The sequence below is a fragment of the Carcharodon carcharias genome, chromosome 1, assembly GCF_017639515.1.
Source record: "Carcharodon carcharias isolate sCarCar2 chromosome 1, sCarCar2.pri, whole genome shotgun sequence".
In the NCBI taxonomy this organism is placed as follows: domain Eukaryota; kingdom Metazoa; phylum Chordata; class Chondrichthyes; order Lamniformes; family Lamnidae; genus Carcharodon; species Carcharodon carcharias.
In genome coordinates this window covers 200,720,324-200,737,702 of record NC_054467.1, presented here as the reverse complement: position 1 = coordinate 200,737,702, position 17,379 = coordinate 200,720,324, and the positions used below count along the sequence as shown (strand labels likewise).

General features: G+C 42.6%; 1 protein-coding gene across 7 annotated transcripts in view; it reads right to left on the bottom strand.

Moving 5' to 3' along the window:
• The window catches only part of ubap2a (ubiquitin associated protein 2a), a 156,024-nt gene that overhangs the window by 15,422 nt on the left and 123,223 nt on the right, over positions 1–17,379 (bottom strand). For all 7 annotated transcript variants that reach the window (XM_041187434.1, XM_041187414.1, XM_041187405.1 and 4 more), the window contains 3 exons: positions 10,676–10,757; positions 10,087–10,295; positions 2,917–3,013 (listed from right to left, as the gene is read on the bottom strand). In XM_041187434.1, the coding sequence (XP_041043368.1) occupies positions 2,917–3,013; positions 10,087–10,295; positions 10,676–10,757 (388 nt within the window). The remainder of the gene's footprint in view (positions 1–2,916; positions 3,014–10,086; positions 10,296–10,675; positions 10,758–17,379) is intronic.

The following is a 17,379-nucleotide window of genomic DNA, read 5'->3' as shown; positions in this document are numbered from 1 at the left end:
GCTGTCAGTAGGAGTGACCATTGCACGGTCCTTGTGGAGATGAAGTCCCATCTCCACATTGAGGCTACCCTCCGTGTTGTGTGGCACTACCACCACTGTGCTAAATGAGATATATTTCAAACACACTTAGCAACTCAAGACTAGGCAACCATGAGGTGTTGTGGTCCATCAGCAGCAGCAGAACTGTACTCTAACCTCGTGGCCCAGCATATTCTTCCACTCTACCATTAACACCAAGCCAGTGGATCAATCAAGAGTGCAGGAGGGCATGCCAAGAACAGCACCAGGCATGCCTAAAAATGAGGCATCAACCTGGTGAAGCTACAACACAGGACTATTTGCATGCCAAACAGCATAAGCAGCAAGTGTTAGACAGGGCTTAGCAACCTAAACTGTGTATTCCAGCCACAGTCATGAATGGTATTGGACAACTAAGTAACACTGTGGAGGCAGCAGCTCCACAAAGAGCCCCATCCTCAATGATGGGGGAGCCCAAAGATAAGGCTGAAGCATTTGCAACAATCTTGAGCCAGAAGTGCCAAGTGGATAATCCATCTGTGCCTCCTCCAGAAGTCCTCAGCAACATAGATGCCAGATTTCAGCCAATTCAATTCACATGATATCAAGAAACAGCTCAAGGCACTGGAAACTGCAAGGACTACGGGCCCTGACAATATTCCAGCAATAGTACTGAAGACTGTGCTCCAGAACTTGCCAAGCCCTTAGCCGAGCTGTTAGAGTACAGCTACAACACTGGCATTTACCCAGCATGAGAAATTACCCAAGCATGACCGGCAAAGAATAAGCAGGACAAATACAACCAGGCCAATTACTGGCCCATCAGTCTACTCTTGATCATCAGTAAAATGATGGAAGAGATCATCAACAGTGCTATCAACGTGGCATTTGCTTAGCAATAACCTGCTCACTGATGTTCAGTTTGGGTTCTGCCATGCCCACTCAGCTCCTGACTTCATTATAGCCTTGGTTCAAACATGGATAAAAAAGCTGAACTCCAAAGGTGAGGCAAGAGCGACTGCCCTTGGCAACAAGGCAACATTTGACCGAGTGTGGTATTAAGGAGCCTTAGCAAAACCGTGGTCAATGGGAGTCAGGGGAAAACTCTCCGCTGGTTGGAGGCATACCTAGCAAAAAGGAAGATGGCTGTGGTTGTTGGAGGTCAATCATCTCAGTCCCAGGACATCATTGCAGGAGTTCCTCAGGGTAGTGTCCGAGGCCCAACCATCTTCATTAATGACCTTCCTTCCATCATAAGGTCAGAAGTGAGGACGTTCAAACAATGTTCAGCAGCATTTGCGACTCCTCAGATACTGAAGCAGTCCACCTCCAACTGCAGCAAGATCTGGACAAAATCCAGGTTTGGGCTGACAAATGGCAAATAACATTTGTGCCATACAATGACCAGCTCCAATAAGAGAGAATCCAACCATCACCACTTGACATTCAATGGCATTACCATGACTGAATCCCCCACTATCATCCTGGAGTTACCATTTGCCAGAAATTGAATTGGACTAGCCATATAAATACTAAGGCTACAAGGGCGTCAGAGGTTAGGAATAGTGTGATGAATAACTCACCGTCTGACTCCCCAAAGCCAGTCCACCATCTACAAGGCACAAGTCAGGAGTGTGATGGAATACTCTCCACTTGCCTGGATGAGTGACGCTCCAACAACGTAAGAAGCTTGACACCATCTAGGACAATGTAACCAGCTTGACTGGCACCCTATCTACAAACATTCACTCCCTCCACCACCGATACAATGGCAGCAGTGTGTACCATTTACAAGATACACTACAGGAACTCACCTAGCCTCCTGAGACAGAACCTTCTAAACCTATGGGCCGCTACCACCTAGAAGGACAAGGGAAGCAGATGGGAACACCACCATCTGGAAGCTCCCTCCAAGCCACTCACCATCCCGAATTGGAACTATAATTGCCGTTCCTTCACTATTGCTGGCTCAAAATCCTGGAACTCCCTAACAGCACTGTGAGTATACCTACACCACATGGACTGCAGTGGTTCAAGAAGGTAGCTCACCGCCACCTTCTCAAGGGCAATTAGGAATGGGCAATAAATGCTAGCCTAACCAGCGATGCCCAGGTCCCTTGAATGAATTTTTTGAAAGTACATTATGAAGTACATCACTGCCAAGCCACAGTATGCTCTCACAGGATGTCCACACCTTTAGAACTAAAGGTCATAAATTCATTCTTCAATACAGTCCTTGAGCATTCTAGGTGGACGCTGCAGAGTTAGGGGCATTCTCTATTGGACAGAGCATTAAAGCATGCCACCCGCCTGCCCCCTCAGGCAGATGTAAAAGATCCTACGGAGCTTTTGAAGTTTTATTCTGATGTACTGTTCAACGTTTTACCTACAAACCTCTCTCACACAGATTCTTTCTCCCCTTTACACTTTCCCTAGAGACATCTTTTGCTTCTTTACTTGTACCAGTACCATCTCCTTGTGGCCTTGCACCATCATTCTTTTGTCATTTAGTCTCACCTGCATTCCACCTCATCACAGACCATCCTTTTGTTCTCCCCACCAACACTTCCTCCGCCCCTGAACACTTCCCCTGCCACTGTACTTGCTTAAACCTATTAAATATAAAAGTCTTTTTCCCCAATTCTGATGAAAAGTCATCAACCTGCCAGATCTGCTGAGTACTTCTAGTATTTTCTGCTTTCATTAGAGATTGTCTGATTATTTATTTCATTGCCAATAGTGAGACCAGATAGTAACCGGGAGCAGCAGCACTGATCTCAGTGCTCCTGGTCTAGAGGGGGGCAGGGCACTGGGAAAAAATTAGCTGCAGTGCTCCAAGCAGGAAGAGACTAACAAATTCATACTTTTATACCAATATATTATACATTGAATACATACCTGTCCCATATCCATGCTGTCCATAGCCACCTGCCTGTTGAAAAGCTGCTGAAGCAGTGTTCATATTCACTCCATGTTTAGCAGATGCTGGAGGTAACTACAACAGTATTTAAAATATTTTGAGCAGCTCAAATTAGAAAACAAAACGAACAGCTCGTCAATAATACTACAAGTGTTAAAGAAAATGGGAAATTCTTAGCATTATGCATATTGAAATGTTTAGCAGATGCTGGAGGTAACTACAACAGTATTTAAAATACTTTGAGCAGCTCAAATTAGAAAACAAAATGAACAGCTCGTCAATAATACTACAAGTGTTAAAGAAAATGTGAAATTCTTAGCATTATGCATATTGAAAGATATTGAGTTTCAAAATATAAATTAAGGCCCAAATACACATCCATCATCATATTCCTCAATCCCACTCTGAAGCTATTTATATTATTCACTTCAACTATGTTAAGTAACTTCACAGCGGTAGGAGTAACTAAAAAAACTGAGCAGAACTTTTTCAAAGATGTCTCTCCTGGTATCTGAATAGCATAAGGAATGATTTGCCTGGATCAATTCTGTCAATACTCTCCACCTTGAGTGCCTCAGTTATGTCACCACAAAGTCTTCATTATTCTAAACAAACTAAACTCAATTTAATGGACTTTCCTGAATAACTAAACTTACCACAATCCAAAGCCATCTTTGTTGCTTCTCTCTGTACCTAATCAGGAATATATTTCCTGCTAGGAAATTGTGCGCCATTGAAAAATGGTAATGGAGAACATAAAGGGATTGAGCATTGACAAATCTCAGAGCCTGGTTTTCAACACCAGGTATTAAAGGTGGTTGTGAAGAAATGGCAGATGCTTTAACAATTATCATCTAGAACTCTGGATTCAGAAGCTACCTGCATTGATTAGAAATCTGCCAACGTCACTTCATTAACTAAGGTGGGAGCGAGAAAAATGGCAAATTATAAACTTTAGTCCCATATCTTTTCGTAATTTACTATAATCCTTTATTAGGGACAGTGTGACTGAATACTTGATAAATATGAACTCAGCCAGCCAAATTTACAGAGATTTGTAAAGATGAGTCATAACTATTATAGCAATCCCAGAACATTTATTCCAAAGTGTCCAAGGCAGCACTATCCTTTGAAATCAAAATGTCTTGGGTTCAAAACTTCTCTACATTCAGCATGCAATCCAGATTGACATTTCAGTACCAAACTTACTATAATAAGGGAGTCTTTTGAATAAGACATTAAATAAAGCCCTACTTGCTGGGACAGTGATCATTGTGTCCCATTATATTATATTAACTTTGGAAAAGGAGCAATCCAGAGTAAGAATAATTAATTGCAAGAGGGCAAAGGGGTAACAAGTATTGACCGAGGTAAATTGGAATCAAAAACTGGCAGGCAAAACTGCAGTGGAACGCCTTTAAAGAGGTGTTGGTTGCATTCGCATGAAGGGAAAAGGTAGGGCAAACAAACCGAGAGCTCCCTGGATAACAGAAGAGAAAGATGAAGCAGAAAAAGGATGCATACGACACCTGTCAGGAGGATAATGCAACTGAGAATCAGGCTCAACATAGATGTTTCAGAGGGAATAATAAAAAATAAGAGAAGCAAAGAGTATGAGAAGAGAATGGCAGCTAATGTAAAAGGGAATCCAAAGATGATCGATAGGAAACAGTAAAACGATGGCAAAAGAAGGAGCGGGACCGATTAAGGGCCATAAAGGGATTTCTGCACGGGGCAGAGAGCATGGTTCAGGTCCTGAGTACTTTACATCTCTCTTTACTGAAGATGCTGCTGCCCAAGTCACAATCAAAGAGGAGATAGTTGAGACACTAGGTGGGTTAAAAATCGATAAAAAGGAAGGACTAAATAAGCTGGTAGTTAAAAGTTGATAAGTCATCAGGACCAGATGAGACGCATCCAAGGAGGAAATAAGGGTGGAAATTGCAGAGGCACTGGTCATAATTTTCCACTCCTTAGATACAGGGGTGGTGCCACAGGGCTGAAGAATTGCAAATGTTACACCTTTGTTCAAAAACAAAAAGAGGTGCAAGGATAAGCCTAGCAACTATAGGGCAGTCAGTTTAAACTTGGTGGTGGGAAAAAATTTAGAAAATGATAATCCTTGACAAAATTAATAGTCACTTGGGCAAATGTGGTGTAATGAGAGCCAGCAAGGATTTAAGGGAAAGCCCTGTAAGTGACTTGAGTTTTTTTGATAAGGTGATGAGGATAATGCAGTTGATGTGGTGTACATGGACTTCCAAAGGGCACTTGAAGAAGTGTTACATAATAGGCTTGTCAGCAAACTTGCAGCTCTTGGAAATAAAGGGACAAAGGCAGCAAGGATATGAAATTGGCTGAGTAATGGGAAAATAAAGTAGTTGTGAATTGTTTTCAGACTGGAGGAAGGTTTATAACAGTGTTACCCGGGGTGGGTGTTAGGACCTCTGCTTTTCTTGATATGCATTAATAACCTAGACTTGGGTGTACAGAGCACAATTTCAAAATTTGCGACAACACAAAACTTGCGAGTATTGAAGTATGAGGTACGCAGCAGGGGAAGCAGATTTGGCACGAAGATTTGGATTTCCAAAAGGCATTCGACAAAGTGCCAGATAAAAGGTTACTAGACAAGATTATATGGTGTTGGGGTGATATTAGCATGGATGGAGGACTAACTAATGAACAGAAAACAGAGTCAGGATAAATGGGTCATTTTCAGGATGGCAAACTGTAACCAGAGGAGTGCCTCACAGAACAAAACTATTTATGACTGGCATCAATGACTTGGATGAAGGGACAAGCTTTATTGTATCCAAACTTGCTGACGATATGAAGATAGGTAGGAAAGCAAGTTGTACTTTCCCAACATTAATTGGGATAGACTTGGTGTTAAAGGCTTGGATGGAGTGGATTTCTTGAAATGTGTACAGGAGAACTTTTTAGGTCAATATGTAGAGGGCCGAACAAGGGACTCTGCATTGCTGGACCTAATTCTGGGGAATGAAGCCAGACAGGTGGCTGAGGTGGTGGTGGGTGAGCATTTTAGTGATAGCGACCACAACATGGTACAGTTTAAGTTTGTTATGGACAAAGAGATAGACAAATTGCAAAAAAATGTTTTGGATTGGGGGAAGAGTGTATTTTAGTAAAATAAGGCAGGATCTGGCCAAGGTAGACTGAGAACAGTTACTTGTGGGGAAATCTACAGGGGAACAGTGGGGGGTGTTCAAAAAGGAAATGGGAAGGGTACAGGCTCAACATGTTCCCTCTAGGGTGACAGGAAGGAGTAACAAGCCCAGAGAACCATGGATGACCAGAGATATTCAGGTTACAATGAGAAGGAAAAGAGAGGCTTTTAGCAGGTATAAGGGAAGCAAATCAGCAGAGGCATTAGTGGAGTAAAGACAGTGCAGGGTGGAGCTTAAGAAAGCAATTAGGAAAGCAAAGAGGAGATATGAGAAAGCTCTGGCTGGTAAAAGTAGAGAAAATCCCAAGATATTCTATAAGTATATCAATGGGAAGAGGATAACCAGGGAAAAAGTAGTGTCCATAATGGATCAAGGGGGCAATCTATGGGTGGAGCCAGAGGACATCGTTAGAGTGTTGAATGAATACTTCACATCTGTCTTCACCCAAGAGAATGAGGGTATAGGTATTGAACTTGGGGAGGGGCGCTGCGAGGTTCTTAAGCAAATTGATATAGGGAGTTACAAGGTATTGGAGATGTTAGCAAGCTCAAATGTTGACAACTCTCCAGATCTGGATGATTTGTGTCCCAGACTGCTGAGGGAGGCAAGGGAGGAGACCCAAATTTTTAATTCCTCTCTGGCCACAGGGGAGGTGCCAGGGGACTGGAGAATAGCTAATGTGGTTCTGCTATTTAAGAAGGGTTGTAGAGATAAGCCAGGGAACTACAGACCAGTGAGTCTCACGTCTGTGGTAGGGAAACTATTGGAGAAAATTCTGAAGGAGAGTATCTATCTCCACTTGGAGAGACAAGGTTTGATCAGAGATAGTCAGCATGGCTTTGTCAGAGGGAGGTCATGCCTAACAAATTTGATTGAAGTTTTTGAGGTGGTGACCAGGTGTGTAGATGACAGTAGTGCAGTTGGTGTAGTTTATATGGATTCAGCAAAGCCTTTGACAAGGTCCCACATGGGAGACTTATAAAGAAGGCAAATACACATGGGATACAGGGTAATTTGATAAGGTGGATTCAAAATTGGCTTAGTTGTAGGAGGCAGAGGATGATGACAGAAGGATGCTTTAGTGACTGGAAGCCAGTGTCCAGTGACATACCACAGGGATCTGTGCTCAGTCCCCTATTATTCATCATTTATATAAACCACATTAGATGACGCTGTGGGGGGGGGGTGGGTAGGATTAGTAAGTTTGTGGATGACACAAAGATTGGCTGGGTGGTTAACAGTGAGGTTGAGTGTCTTGGGCTACAGGAAGATATAGACGGGATGGTCAAACAGGCAGAGAAGTGGCAGATGGAATTTAACCCCTGAGAAGTGAGAGGTGTTACACTTTGGAAGGAGTAATTTGACAAGGAAGTACTCAATTAATGGCATGGCACTAGGAAGTTCTGAGGAACAAAGGGACCTTGGCGTGTGTGTTCATAGATCTCTGAAGGCGGAGGGGCACGTTGGTGGGGTGGTGAAAAAGGTATAGGGGACACTTGCCTTTATCAATCGAGGCACAAATTACAAAAGTAGGGAGGTCATGTTGGAGTTGTATAGAACCTTCGTGAGGCCACAGCTGAAGTACTGTGTGCAGTTCTAGTCGCCACATTATAGGAAGGATGTGATTGCACTGGAAGGGGTGCAGGGGGTTGCCTGGGATGAAACGTTTAAGTTACGAAGAGAGGTTGCATAGACTTGGGTTATTTTCGTTGGAACAGAGAAGACTGAGGGGTGACCTGATCAAGGTGTACAAGATTGAGAGGGGCATGCACAGGGTGGATAGGGAGCAGCTGTTCCCCTTAGTTGACGGGTCAGTCACAAGGGGGGCATAGGTTCAAGGTGAGGGACAGGATGTTTAGGGGGTGATGTGAGGAAAATCTTTTTTACCCAGAGGGTGGTGACAGTCTGGAATGAACTGCCGGGGAGGGTGGTGGAGGCAGGTTGCCTCACATCCTTTAAAACGTACCTGGATGAGCACTTGGCACGTCATAACATTCAAGGCTATGGGCCAAGTGCTGGTAAATGGGATTAGGTAAGTAGGTCAGGTGTTTCTCACGTGTCGGTGCAGACTCGATGGGCCAAAGGGCCTCATATGCACTGTGATTCTGTGAGAATAGAGTCTGCAAAGGGGAATAGATAGTGCATGGGAAAAAAATTTGGCAGATGGAGAATAATGTGGGAAAACAGGAGGTTGTCCACGTTGGCAGAATATAAAAGGAAATTATTTAAATAGAGAGACACTGCAAAATGCTGCAGTAGAGGGATTTGGGTGACATTGTACATGAATCATAAATAAACATGCAGATACAGAAGGTAATTAGGAAGGCAAACAGAATGTTGGCCTTTACTGCAAATGAGGGTGAGACTGCAACCTAGAGTATTGTGTATAGTTTAGGTCACCTTAGATTGGAGGCAGTTTAGAGAAGGTTCCCTTGGCTGATACCCGGTACGAAGGGCTTTTCAGGTATAACTGCTTTGCTGAATTTTTTCCTCAGTCTTCCACCATTTCAGTTTTTTACTGCATTTTTTGAGGTCTTGGGTTTTTCTACAAGCTTCTACCATGTTGTAGTAGGGTGTTGGTTACATCTCGGTAGGTTTTAATGAAGTCTTTGTAGTCTGCAGGAGGTTAACTAAGTTAGCAGCTGTCTCCACACGTGGGTCTGTCCAACACTCAACTGACCCTGGGTGTAGGTAATGTGGGCAGTACTATACTCAGTCCCACATTAACAAAAGCAAGGAAATTATGATAACCCTGTACAAAACACTAGTTCAGCCTCAACTGGAATATTGCTTTGAGTTCAGGGCATTGCACTGTCGGAAGAATGTGAAGGTGCAGAATAAATTCCTGAGAAGGTTCCAGGAATGAGGGACTGGAGTTATGTAGATAGATTGGAGAAGCTGGGACTATTCTCCATGGAGAAGAGAAGATTAAGGGGAGAGTTGATAGAGACATTCAAAATCATGAGGTCTGGACAGTGTAGGTCGCAAGAAACTGCTCCCACTGGTGGAAGAATTAAAAAACGGAGGGCACCGATTTAAAGCGAATGACAAAAGAAGCAACAGCAACGAGTTGTTTGGATCTGGAATGTGCTGCCCGAGAAAGCGGTGGAGGCAGTCTGAATTGTGGTTTTCAAAAGAGAATTAGATCATTATCCGAAGAGAAGTAAATTGCAGGGCTATAAGGAAAAGGTAGGGGAACAAGGCTAGGTTAGTTACTTATGCAGGGAGCTGGCACAGACATGACAGGCCAAATGGCTGCCTTCTCTACTGTAACTATTCTATGAACTAATCTATGTTGATATTCACTCCCCACAAGTTCTAAACTTATGTGCCTCATTCCCATTTCCCTGAACTCCTCTTTCCTTCAATCGCCTCATTTATTAGATGACAAATCTGTGCATCAATTTCTAACACTGGAACTGCATTTCACAGCCTCAACTCACGTAAAAAAGGTTTCTTCCACTCTGTCTGAAATTTCTTGCATTTAACATTCGTATCTTAACTAAGGCAAATTCTATTATATTTTCCAGCTTATTCTGCTATTAGTTTAGGTTTTCAGAAATCAGTTCCCTTACTAGCTTTATAGCATCTGAATTAGGAATTAAAAAATCTTTCGCAGTGTTGATAACTTATAGCCAAATGATACTGCATTAAAATAAATCAACAAAAGAAATTTGTAAGAACAACAAGTGAGGCAATCTCTTTTAAATTGAACCTTAAATTTTCCATTGGATTATTTGATGAGCAAATTATTCTCTTGGTACCTTGACTTGCATATCAGGAAACAACAGCAACAAGTAATTCATTTTTTTTGTAACAACAGATACTTAATGGTCTATTTCAAATGTAGTCAGTGGTGGAGTGCTTCTTAATTTCCCCAGGACACATTAAGCAAGCTCGATAATTTTACAGTATTGATCACAAACAGATACATAAATAATAGTACAAATTACTTACAAACATGGCAGGTCCATACTGGAATGTGCTGGGTACTCCAGGCATACCAGCATAGTATGGCAATCCTGTGTAACTGTAGCCTGGTGGCAAAGCTGGGTTTAAGAAGGCCTGCTGAGTGGTGTGATGAGTCTGATTTTGTTGAGGCTGGGCTAGAGTGGTTGCTGGTGCAGGTGAAGCAGAGTCACCCCTGCCAAACTTTGCTAGGTCACCTGAAATACAGGATTATATACTATTTAATATGGCTCAGTAAAACATTTTCTCTGTTGTTAGACGGCTACTAATTTGTTACCATTGTTCCATTGGAAATGCTTCTATTTGTCCATGGCTTAGGAATAACTGATTGCAACAGTTGAACACACAAATTTAAAACCTTTTAAGAATACAAGTTAAACGCAGAATATATTTTGATTTCCCATTTAAGTTTAAAATATATTGAACAAAATTAAGATTAGCATGTTTAGCAATGGTGTATAAACCTCACTTTTCCTTGCAGGATTAAAGTGGGGTAGAGGACAATGAGTTGATGGCATTTTCTCAACAGCAAAAACTTACCACATGGAATGAGAAGTGCAAGAACCTAAATACACACCTGAGTAGGGGTTGCTTGCAAGACTTCCATCTCTGCCTGCAAGTGCTGCAGCTGGAGCAGGAAATGCCATTCCATAGTAATCCTGGGAGATCAAAAAATGGGCGAAGGCAAGAGAGAAAAGGCAGGGAGATGGAGGGGAGGTCAGAAGGGAAGAGAGGGAGGACATAGAATACAGACTTTTTAACCATTATGCATCAGTTTTGGTCTTACTCAAATATAATTCACAACATGAAGAAGCTAAGAGTATTATACTATAGAGAAAAATTTAATAGTCTTAACTGTTTGATGGGTATCAAAGAGCAAATGATGAAAGTTTTGATAATCATGAAACATTAGTTTGATTTTCCAGAGACTTGAACATATTCTAAGTGCTACACACATTGACAGGAATTGGAGTAATTCAATAATCTTACACAAAGACATACTTTACTCCAACTGAAAGACACTACAGTGCCAAAGGACTGGTGTCTCATATCTGAGCTTCAACAGTCACACTGATTCTTCCAACAGCAGTGGTTTACATAGAAACATAAAATAGGAGAAGGTCATTTAGCCCTTCAAGACTGCTCTACCATTCAACACGATCTTGGCTGATCCGCTATTTCAACACCATACTCCTGCTCTCTCCCCATAGCCCTTGCTGCCTCGAGTCTAGAAATCTATTTCCTTCTCAAATATATTCAGTGACTTGGCCTCCACAGCCTTCTGTGGTAGAGAATTCCACAAGCCAGAGGAAATATCACCCCTGCAGCCAGTCTTGCCAATGTTTCAATGAGATCCCCTCTCATTTTTCTAAACTCTAGTGAATTAAGGTCAAGTTGGCCCAATCTCTCTTCATCAGACTGATTCCTGGGATAGCAGGGCTGTCACTGTGAACTTTTGCTCTCCCTCTGTCAAGTATATCCTTTCTTAGGTAAGGAGGCCAAAACTGCACACAATACTCCAGGTGTGGTCTCACCAAGGTCCTGTACAGCTGCAGTAAGACATCCTTGCTCCTCTACTCAAATCCTCTTGCAATGAAGGCCAACACTTGCCTTCCTAACTGCTTGCTGCACTTGCATGCTTGCTCTATGATACTCTGCCATTCTGTTTTTCCTACCGAAGTGGATAACCTCTCACTTATCCATATTATGCTGCATCTGCCATGTATTTGCCCACTCACTCAGCCTTTTCCAAATCGTCCGGAAGCCTCTTAACATCCTCCTCACCACTCTCATTCCCATCTAGCTGTGTGTTGTCAGCAAACTTGGAAATATTACATTTGGTTCCTTCATACAAATCATTGATATATACTGTGAATAGCTGAGGCCCAAGCACTGATCCCTGCAGTACCCAATTACCACCAGACATTCCAAAAAAAGGCCCATTTATTCCTACCCTGTTTCTTGTCTGTTAACCAATTCTCAATCCATGCCAACATATTAAAACGAATCCCATGTGCTTTAATTTTGCACACTAACTTCTTATTCTTTATCTTCTAAACTTTATCAAAAGCTTTCTGAAAATCCAAAATCACCACATCCACCTATTAGTTACGTCCTCAAAAAACACCAGTAGGTTTGTCAGGCATGATTTCCCTTTCATAAATCCATGTTGACTTTGTCTAATCCCACTGATATTTTTCAAATGTCCTGTTATCACATCCTTTATAATAGACTGTAGCATTTTCCCTGCTACTGGTGTAATGATCCCAGCTGATGTTAGTATTGGACAAGTCAGATCCCAGGGTGAAACCTGGCTTGATAGATGCTTACTTATTTTTTGTTAGGAAATGCGGAGGACGGCTACTGAACAGAGTCACAGAAGTCAGCTGTGGAACTTTTAACAAAACAATAAAACATTTATCAAACAAGAAAATATGAACATATGAACAAGGAGCAGGCCACTCAGCCCCTCGAGCCTGCTCTGTCATTTAATAAGGTCATGGCCGATCTGATAACCTCAAATCTGCATCTCGCCTACCCCCGATAACCTATCACGCCCTTGCTTACTAAGAATCTATCCACCTTTACCTTAAAAACATTCAAAGACTCTGCATCCACCACCTCCTCTGAAAGAGCTCCAAAGAAGCACGACAATCAGAAATTTTTTTTTGCCTCTTCTCCATTTTAAATGAGCGACCCTTTATTTTTAAAGGGTGACTCATAGTTCGAGATTCTTCCACAATAGGAAACATCCTCTCAAAACCTGCCCTGTCAAGACCCCTCAGGATCTTATGTTTCAATCAAGTCGCCTCTTGCACTTCTAAACTCCAGCGGATACAAGCCTGTCCAACCTTTACTCATAAGGAAACCCACCCATTGTAGGTATTAGTCTGCTTCCAACGCATTTATATCCTTCCTTAAAATAAGGTTACCAATAATGTACATAGTATTCCAGACACGGTCTCTCAACTGCTCTGCACAACTAAAGCATAATCTCCCTACTTTTATATTCAATTCCCCTCACAATAAATGATAACATTCCATTAGCTTTCCTAATTACTTGCTGTACCTGTATACTAGCCTTTTGCGATTCAGGTGCTAAGACACCCAGATCCCTCTGCATCTCAGAGCTCTGCAATCGCTCACCATTTAGATATGTTTCTCTTTCATTCTGCCTGCCAAAAATGAACAAAATCAAATTTTCCCACTATACTCCATTTACCAGATCTTTGCCCACTCAATCTATATCTTTTTGTGGTCTTATGTCTTCATCACAACTTACTTTCCTACATATCTTTGTGTCATCAGCAAATTTGGCAACCATCCCATCCATTCCTTCATTCAAGTCATTTATATAAATTGTAAACAGTTGAGGTCCCAGCACTGGTCCTTGTGGCACACCACTCATTACATCTTGCCAGCCTGTAAAAGACCCAAAACAAAAACAGAATTACCTGGAAAAACTCAGCAAGTCTGGCAGCATCGGCGGAGAAGAAAAGAGTTGCCGTTTCGAGTCCTCATGACCCTTCGACAGAACTAGGTGAATCCCAGGAAGGGGTGAAATATAAGCTGGTTTAAGGTGGTGGTGGTGGTGGTTGGGGGGGGGGGGGGGGGGGGGGGGGGGGGGGTGGAGGAGGAGAAAAGTGGAGGGGGGTGGTGTGGTTGTAGGCAAAAGCAGTGATAGAAGCAGATCATCAAAAGATGTCACAGACAGCAGAACAAAGGAACACATAGGTGTCGAAGTTGGTGATATTATCTAAACGAATGTGCTAATTAAGAATGGATGGTAGGGCACTCAAGGTATAGATCTAGTGGGGGTGGGGGGAGCATAAAAGATTTAAAAAGATTTAAAAATAATGGAAATAGGTGGGAAAAAGAAAAATCTATATAATTTATTGGAAAAAACAAAAGGAAGGGGGAAGAAACAGAAAGGGGGTGGGGATGGAGGAAGGAGGTCAAGACTTAAAGTTGTTGAATTCAATATTCAGTCCGGAAGGCTGTAAAGTGCCTAGTCGGAAGATGAGGTGTTGTTCCTCCAGTTTGCGTTGGACTTCACTGGAACAATGCAGCAAGCCAAGGAAAGACATGTGGGCAAGAGAGCAGGGTGGAGTGTTGAAATGGCAAGCGACAGGGAGGTTTGGGTCATTCTTGCGGACAGACCGCAGGTGTTCTGCAAAGCGGTCGCCCAGTTTACGTTTGGTCTCTCCAATGTAGAGGAGACCGCATTGGGAGCAACGAATGCAGTAGACTAAGTTGGGGGAAATGCAAGTGAAATGTTGCTTCACTTGAAAGGAGTGTTTGGGCCCTTGGACGGTGAGGAGAGAAGAGGTGAAGGGGCAGGTGTTGCATCTTTTGCGTGGGCATGGGGTGGTGCCATAGGTGGGGGTTGGGGAGTAGGGGGTGATGGAGGAGTGGACCAGGGTGTCCCGGAGGGAACGATCCCTACGGAATGCCGACAGTGGGGGTGAAGGAAAGATGTGTTTGGTAGTGGCATCATGCTGGAGTTGGCGGAAATGGCGGAGGATGATCCTTTGAATGCGGAGGCTGGTGGGGTGATAAGTGAGGACAAGGGGGACCCTATCATGTTTCTGGGAGGGAGAAGGCGTGAGGGCGGATGAGCTATATCTTGAGTGCCCTACCATCCATTAGCACATTCGTTTAGATAATATCACCAACTTCGACACCTATGTGTTCTTTTGTTCTGCTGTCTGTGACATCTTTTGATGATCTGCTTCTATCACTGCTTTTGCCTACAACCACAACACCCCCCCTCCACTTCTCTCCCCCCACCCAACCCTCCCCCAACCACCTTAAACCAGCTTATATTTCACCCCTTCCTGGGATTCACCTAGTTCTGTCGAAGGGTCATGAGGACTCGAAACGTCAACTCTTTTCTTCTCCGCCGATGCTGCCAGACCTGCTGAGTTTTTCCAGGTAATTCTGTTTTTGTTTTGGATTTCCAGCATCTGCAGTTTTGTTTTTATCTCTGTAAAAGACCCATTTGTGCCTACTCTCTACTTCTTGTTAGCCAGTCAATCTTCTATCCATGCCAATATGTTACCCCTTTAAAATGAATAAATTTATTTTCCGAAATAACCTTTGATGTGGCACTTTATCAAATGTCTTCTGAAAATCCAACTACAGTACATCTGCCAATTTCTCTTTATTCACAGCTCTTGCTACTTTCTCAAAGAACTACAATAATTTGGTTAACCATGATTCCCCTTTCACAAAGCCATGTCGACTCTGCCTGATTACCTTGAACTTATCCAAGTACCCTGCTATAGTTCTTTAATAATAGCTTCTAACATTTTCCCTATGGACAGATGTAAAGCTAACCGGCCTGTGTTTTCCTGCTTTGTCTCCCTCCCTTTTTGAATATTGGGGTTACATTTGCTATCTTCCAATCTAATGGGACCTTTCCCAAATTTAGAGTTTTCATTTTCTAAAGCTCCAACGCACCAAATATATCATTAGCTATTTCTTTTAAGACCCTAGGATGAAGTCCAACAGGAGCCAGGCACTCATCAACCCACAGCTCCAACAATTTACTCGGTACCACTTCTCTGGTAATGGTAATTTTCCTGAGTTCCTCCCTCCCTTCCATTTCCATCCTTCTGGGATGTTATTTGTATCCTCAATGGGCCGAATGGCTTAATTTCTGCTCCCACGTCTTATGGTCTTATAGTGAAGACTGATGCAAAATACCTGTTCAATTCATCTGCAATTTCCCTGTTTTTCATGATCAATTCTCAAGATTCACTTTCTATGGACCAACGCTTACTTTTTAAGTTTCTTTTTAAAAGTATTTATAGAAACTTTGTTTTCATATTTCTGGCGCGCTTTCTCTCATACTCTAATTTTTCCCTCCTTATTCATCTTTTAGTCATCCTTTGCTGTTCCTTATATTCTGTTCAATCTTCTGACTTTCCACAATTATATACTTTCTCTTTAAGTCTGATACTATCTTTAACATTTCTAGTTAACCACGGATGGTGTGTCCGTCCCCTGAACTTTTTCTTGGAACGTACCTATTGTGTATTCTGAAATAACCCCTTAAATATTTGCCACTGCATCTCTATTGAACCATCCCTTAACCTAATTCGCCAATTCACTTTGGCCAGCTCTGTTTTATATAAGTGCCCTTATTTAAGTTTAGAAATACATCTTAGACACACTCCTCTCTCCTTCAAACTGAATGTAAACTTCAATCATATGATCGCTGCTACTCGAGGGGTGTCTTCACGGAGGTCATTAATTAATCCTATCTCATTGCACAATACCAGGTCTAGTATAGCTTGCTCTCTGGTTGGCTCCAGAACATGCTGTTCTAAGAAACTATCCCAGCAACATTCTATGAACTCATCTAGGCTACCACTACCCATCTGACTTTTCCAGTTTACAGATTAATGTAGATTAAAATCTCCCATGTTTAACACTGTGCCTTTCTGACAAGTTCTTATTATTTTTTCCTTTATGCTCCATCCTACCATGTGGTTACTATTAGGGGACCTGGCCTGTACATGACTCTGACAAGCAACTTCTTGCCTTCACCATTTCTCAGCTCTACCTGAACAGTTTCCGCATCCTGGTTTCCTGAATTTAGGTCATCCCTCTCTAATGTGTTAATACCATCATTAACTAACAGAGCCACCCCTCCACCTTTTCCTCACTTCCCATCCTTCTTTCATCCACAATTATACCTTTACAGATATATACAGATTTGCAAGGTTAACACAAGTTAAAAAAGCTATCTTATACTCTCATGTTCACAGTAAGTACACAGTCCATGTAAACCAATAGGTGACCTGTGGTTAGACACACCACTCTCCGAAACCAAGTGATAGATGCCGTTCCAAACAGACGCTATGGATCCCTCATCAACTCCCCCCAGGCGGTTGTAACACTGTGGGCTAACCGGTCTCATTGCACACCCTCTTTCTCACGAGGGTTTCCAATCTCCACCCGAAGAACCTGTTTTGGAATCTTCCACAAACAACGTTTTCTCTTGGATGCCTTCCACAAGGGTCCACCTCCAGGGCTCCAAACTCTCCTTTCAACGTTCCTCTCCACTGGATTGCCACGTGTAATCAAGCTTTGCCTTCCATGCACTCTCTCAGGCTCAGCCATGCCAACAGAACACCACTGTTTCACATGCCCACAGTAAAGAGTTACAGACCTTTGGCTGTCTCCATGGGTCTTCTGGTTTCTTACAAGCCTATTTTGCTTTAAGTCTGTGTCCTGCAGCTTTCTCCGTTTAAGCCTCTCTCTGCTCCTCAC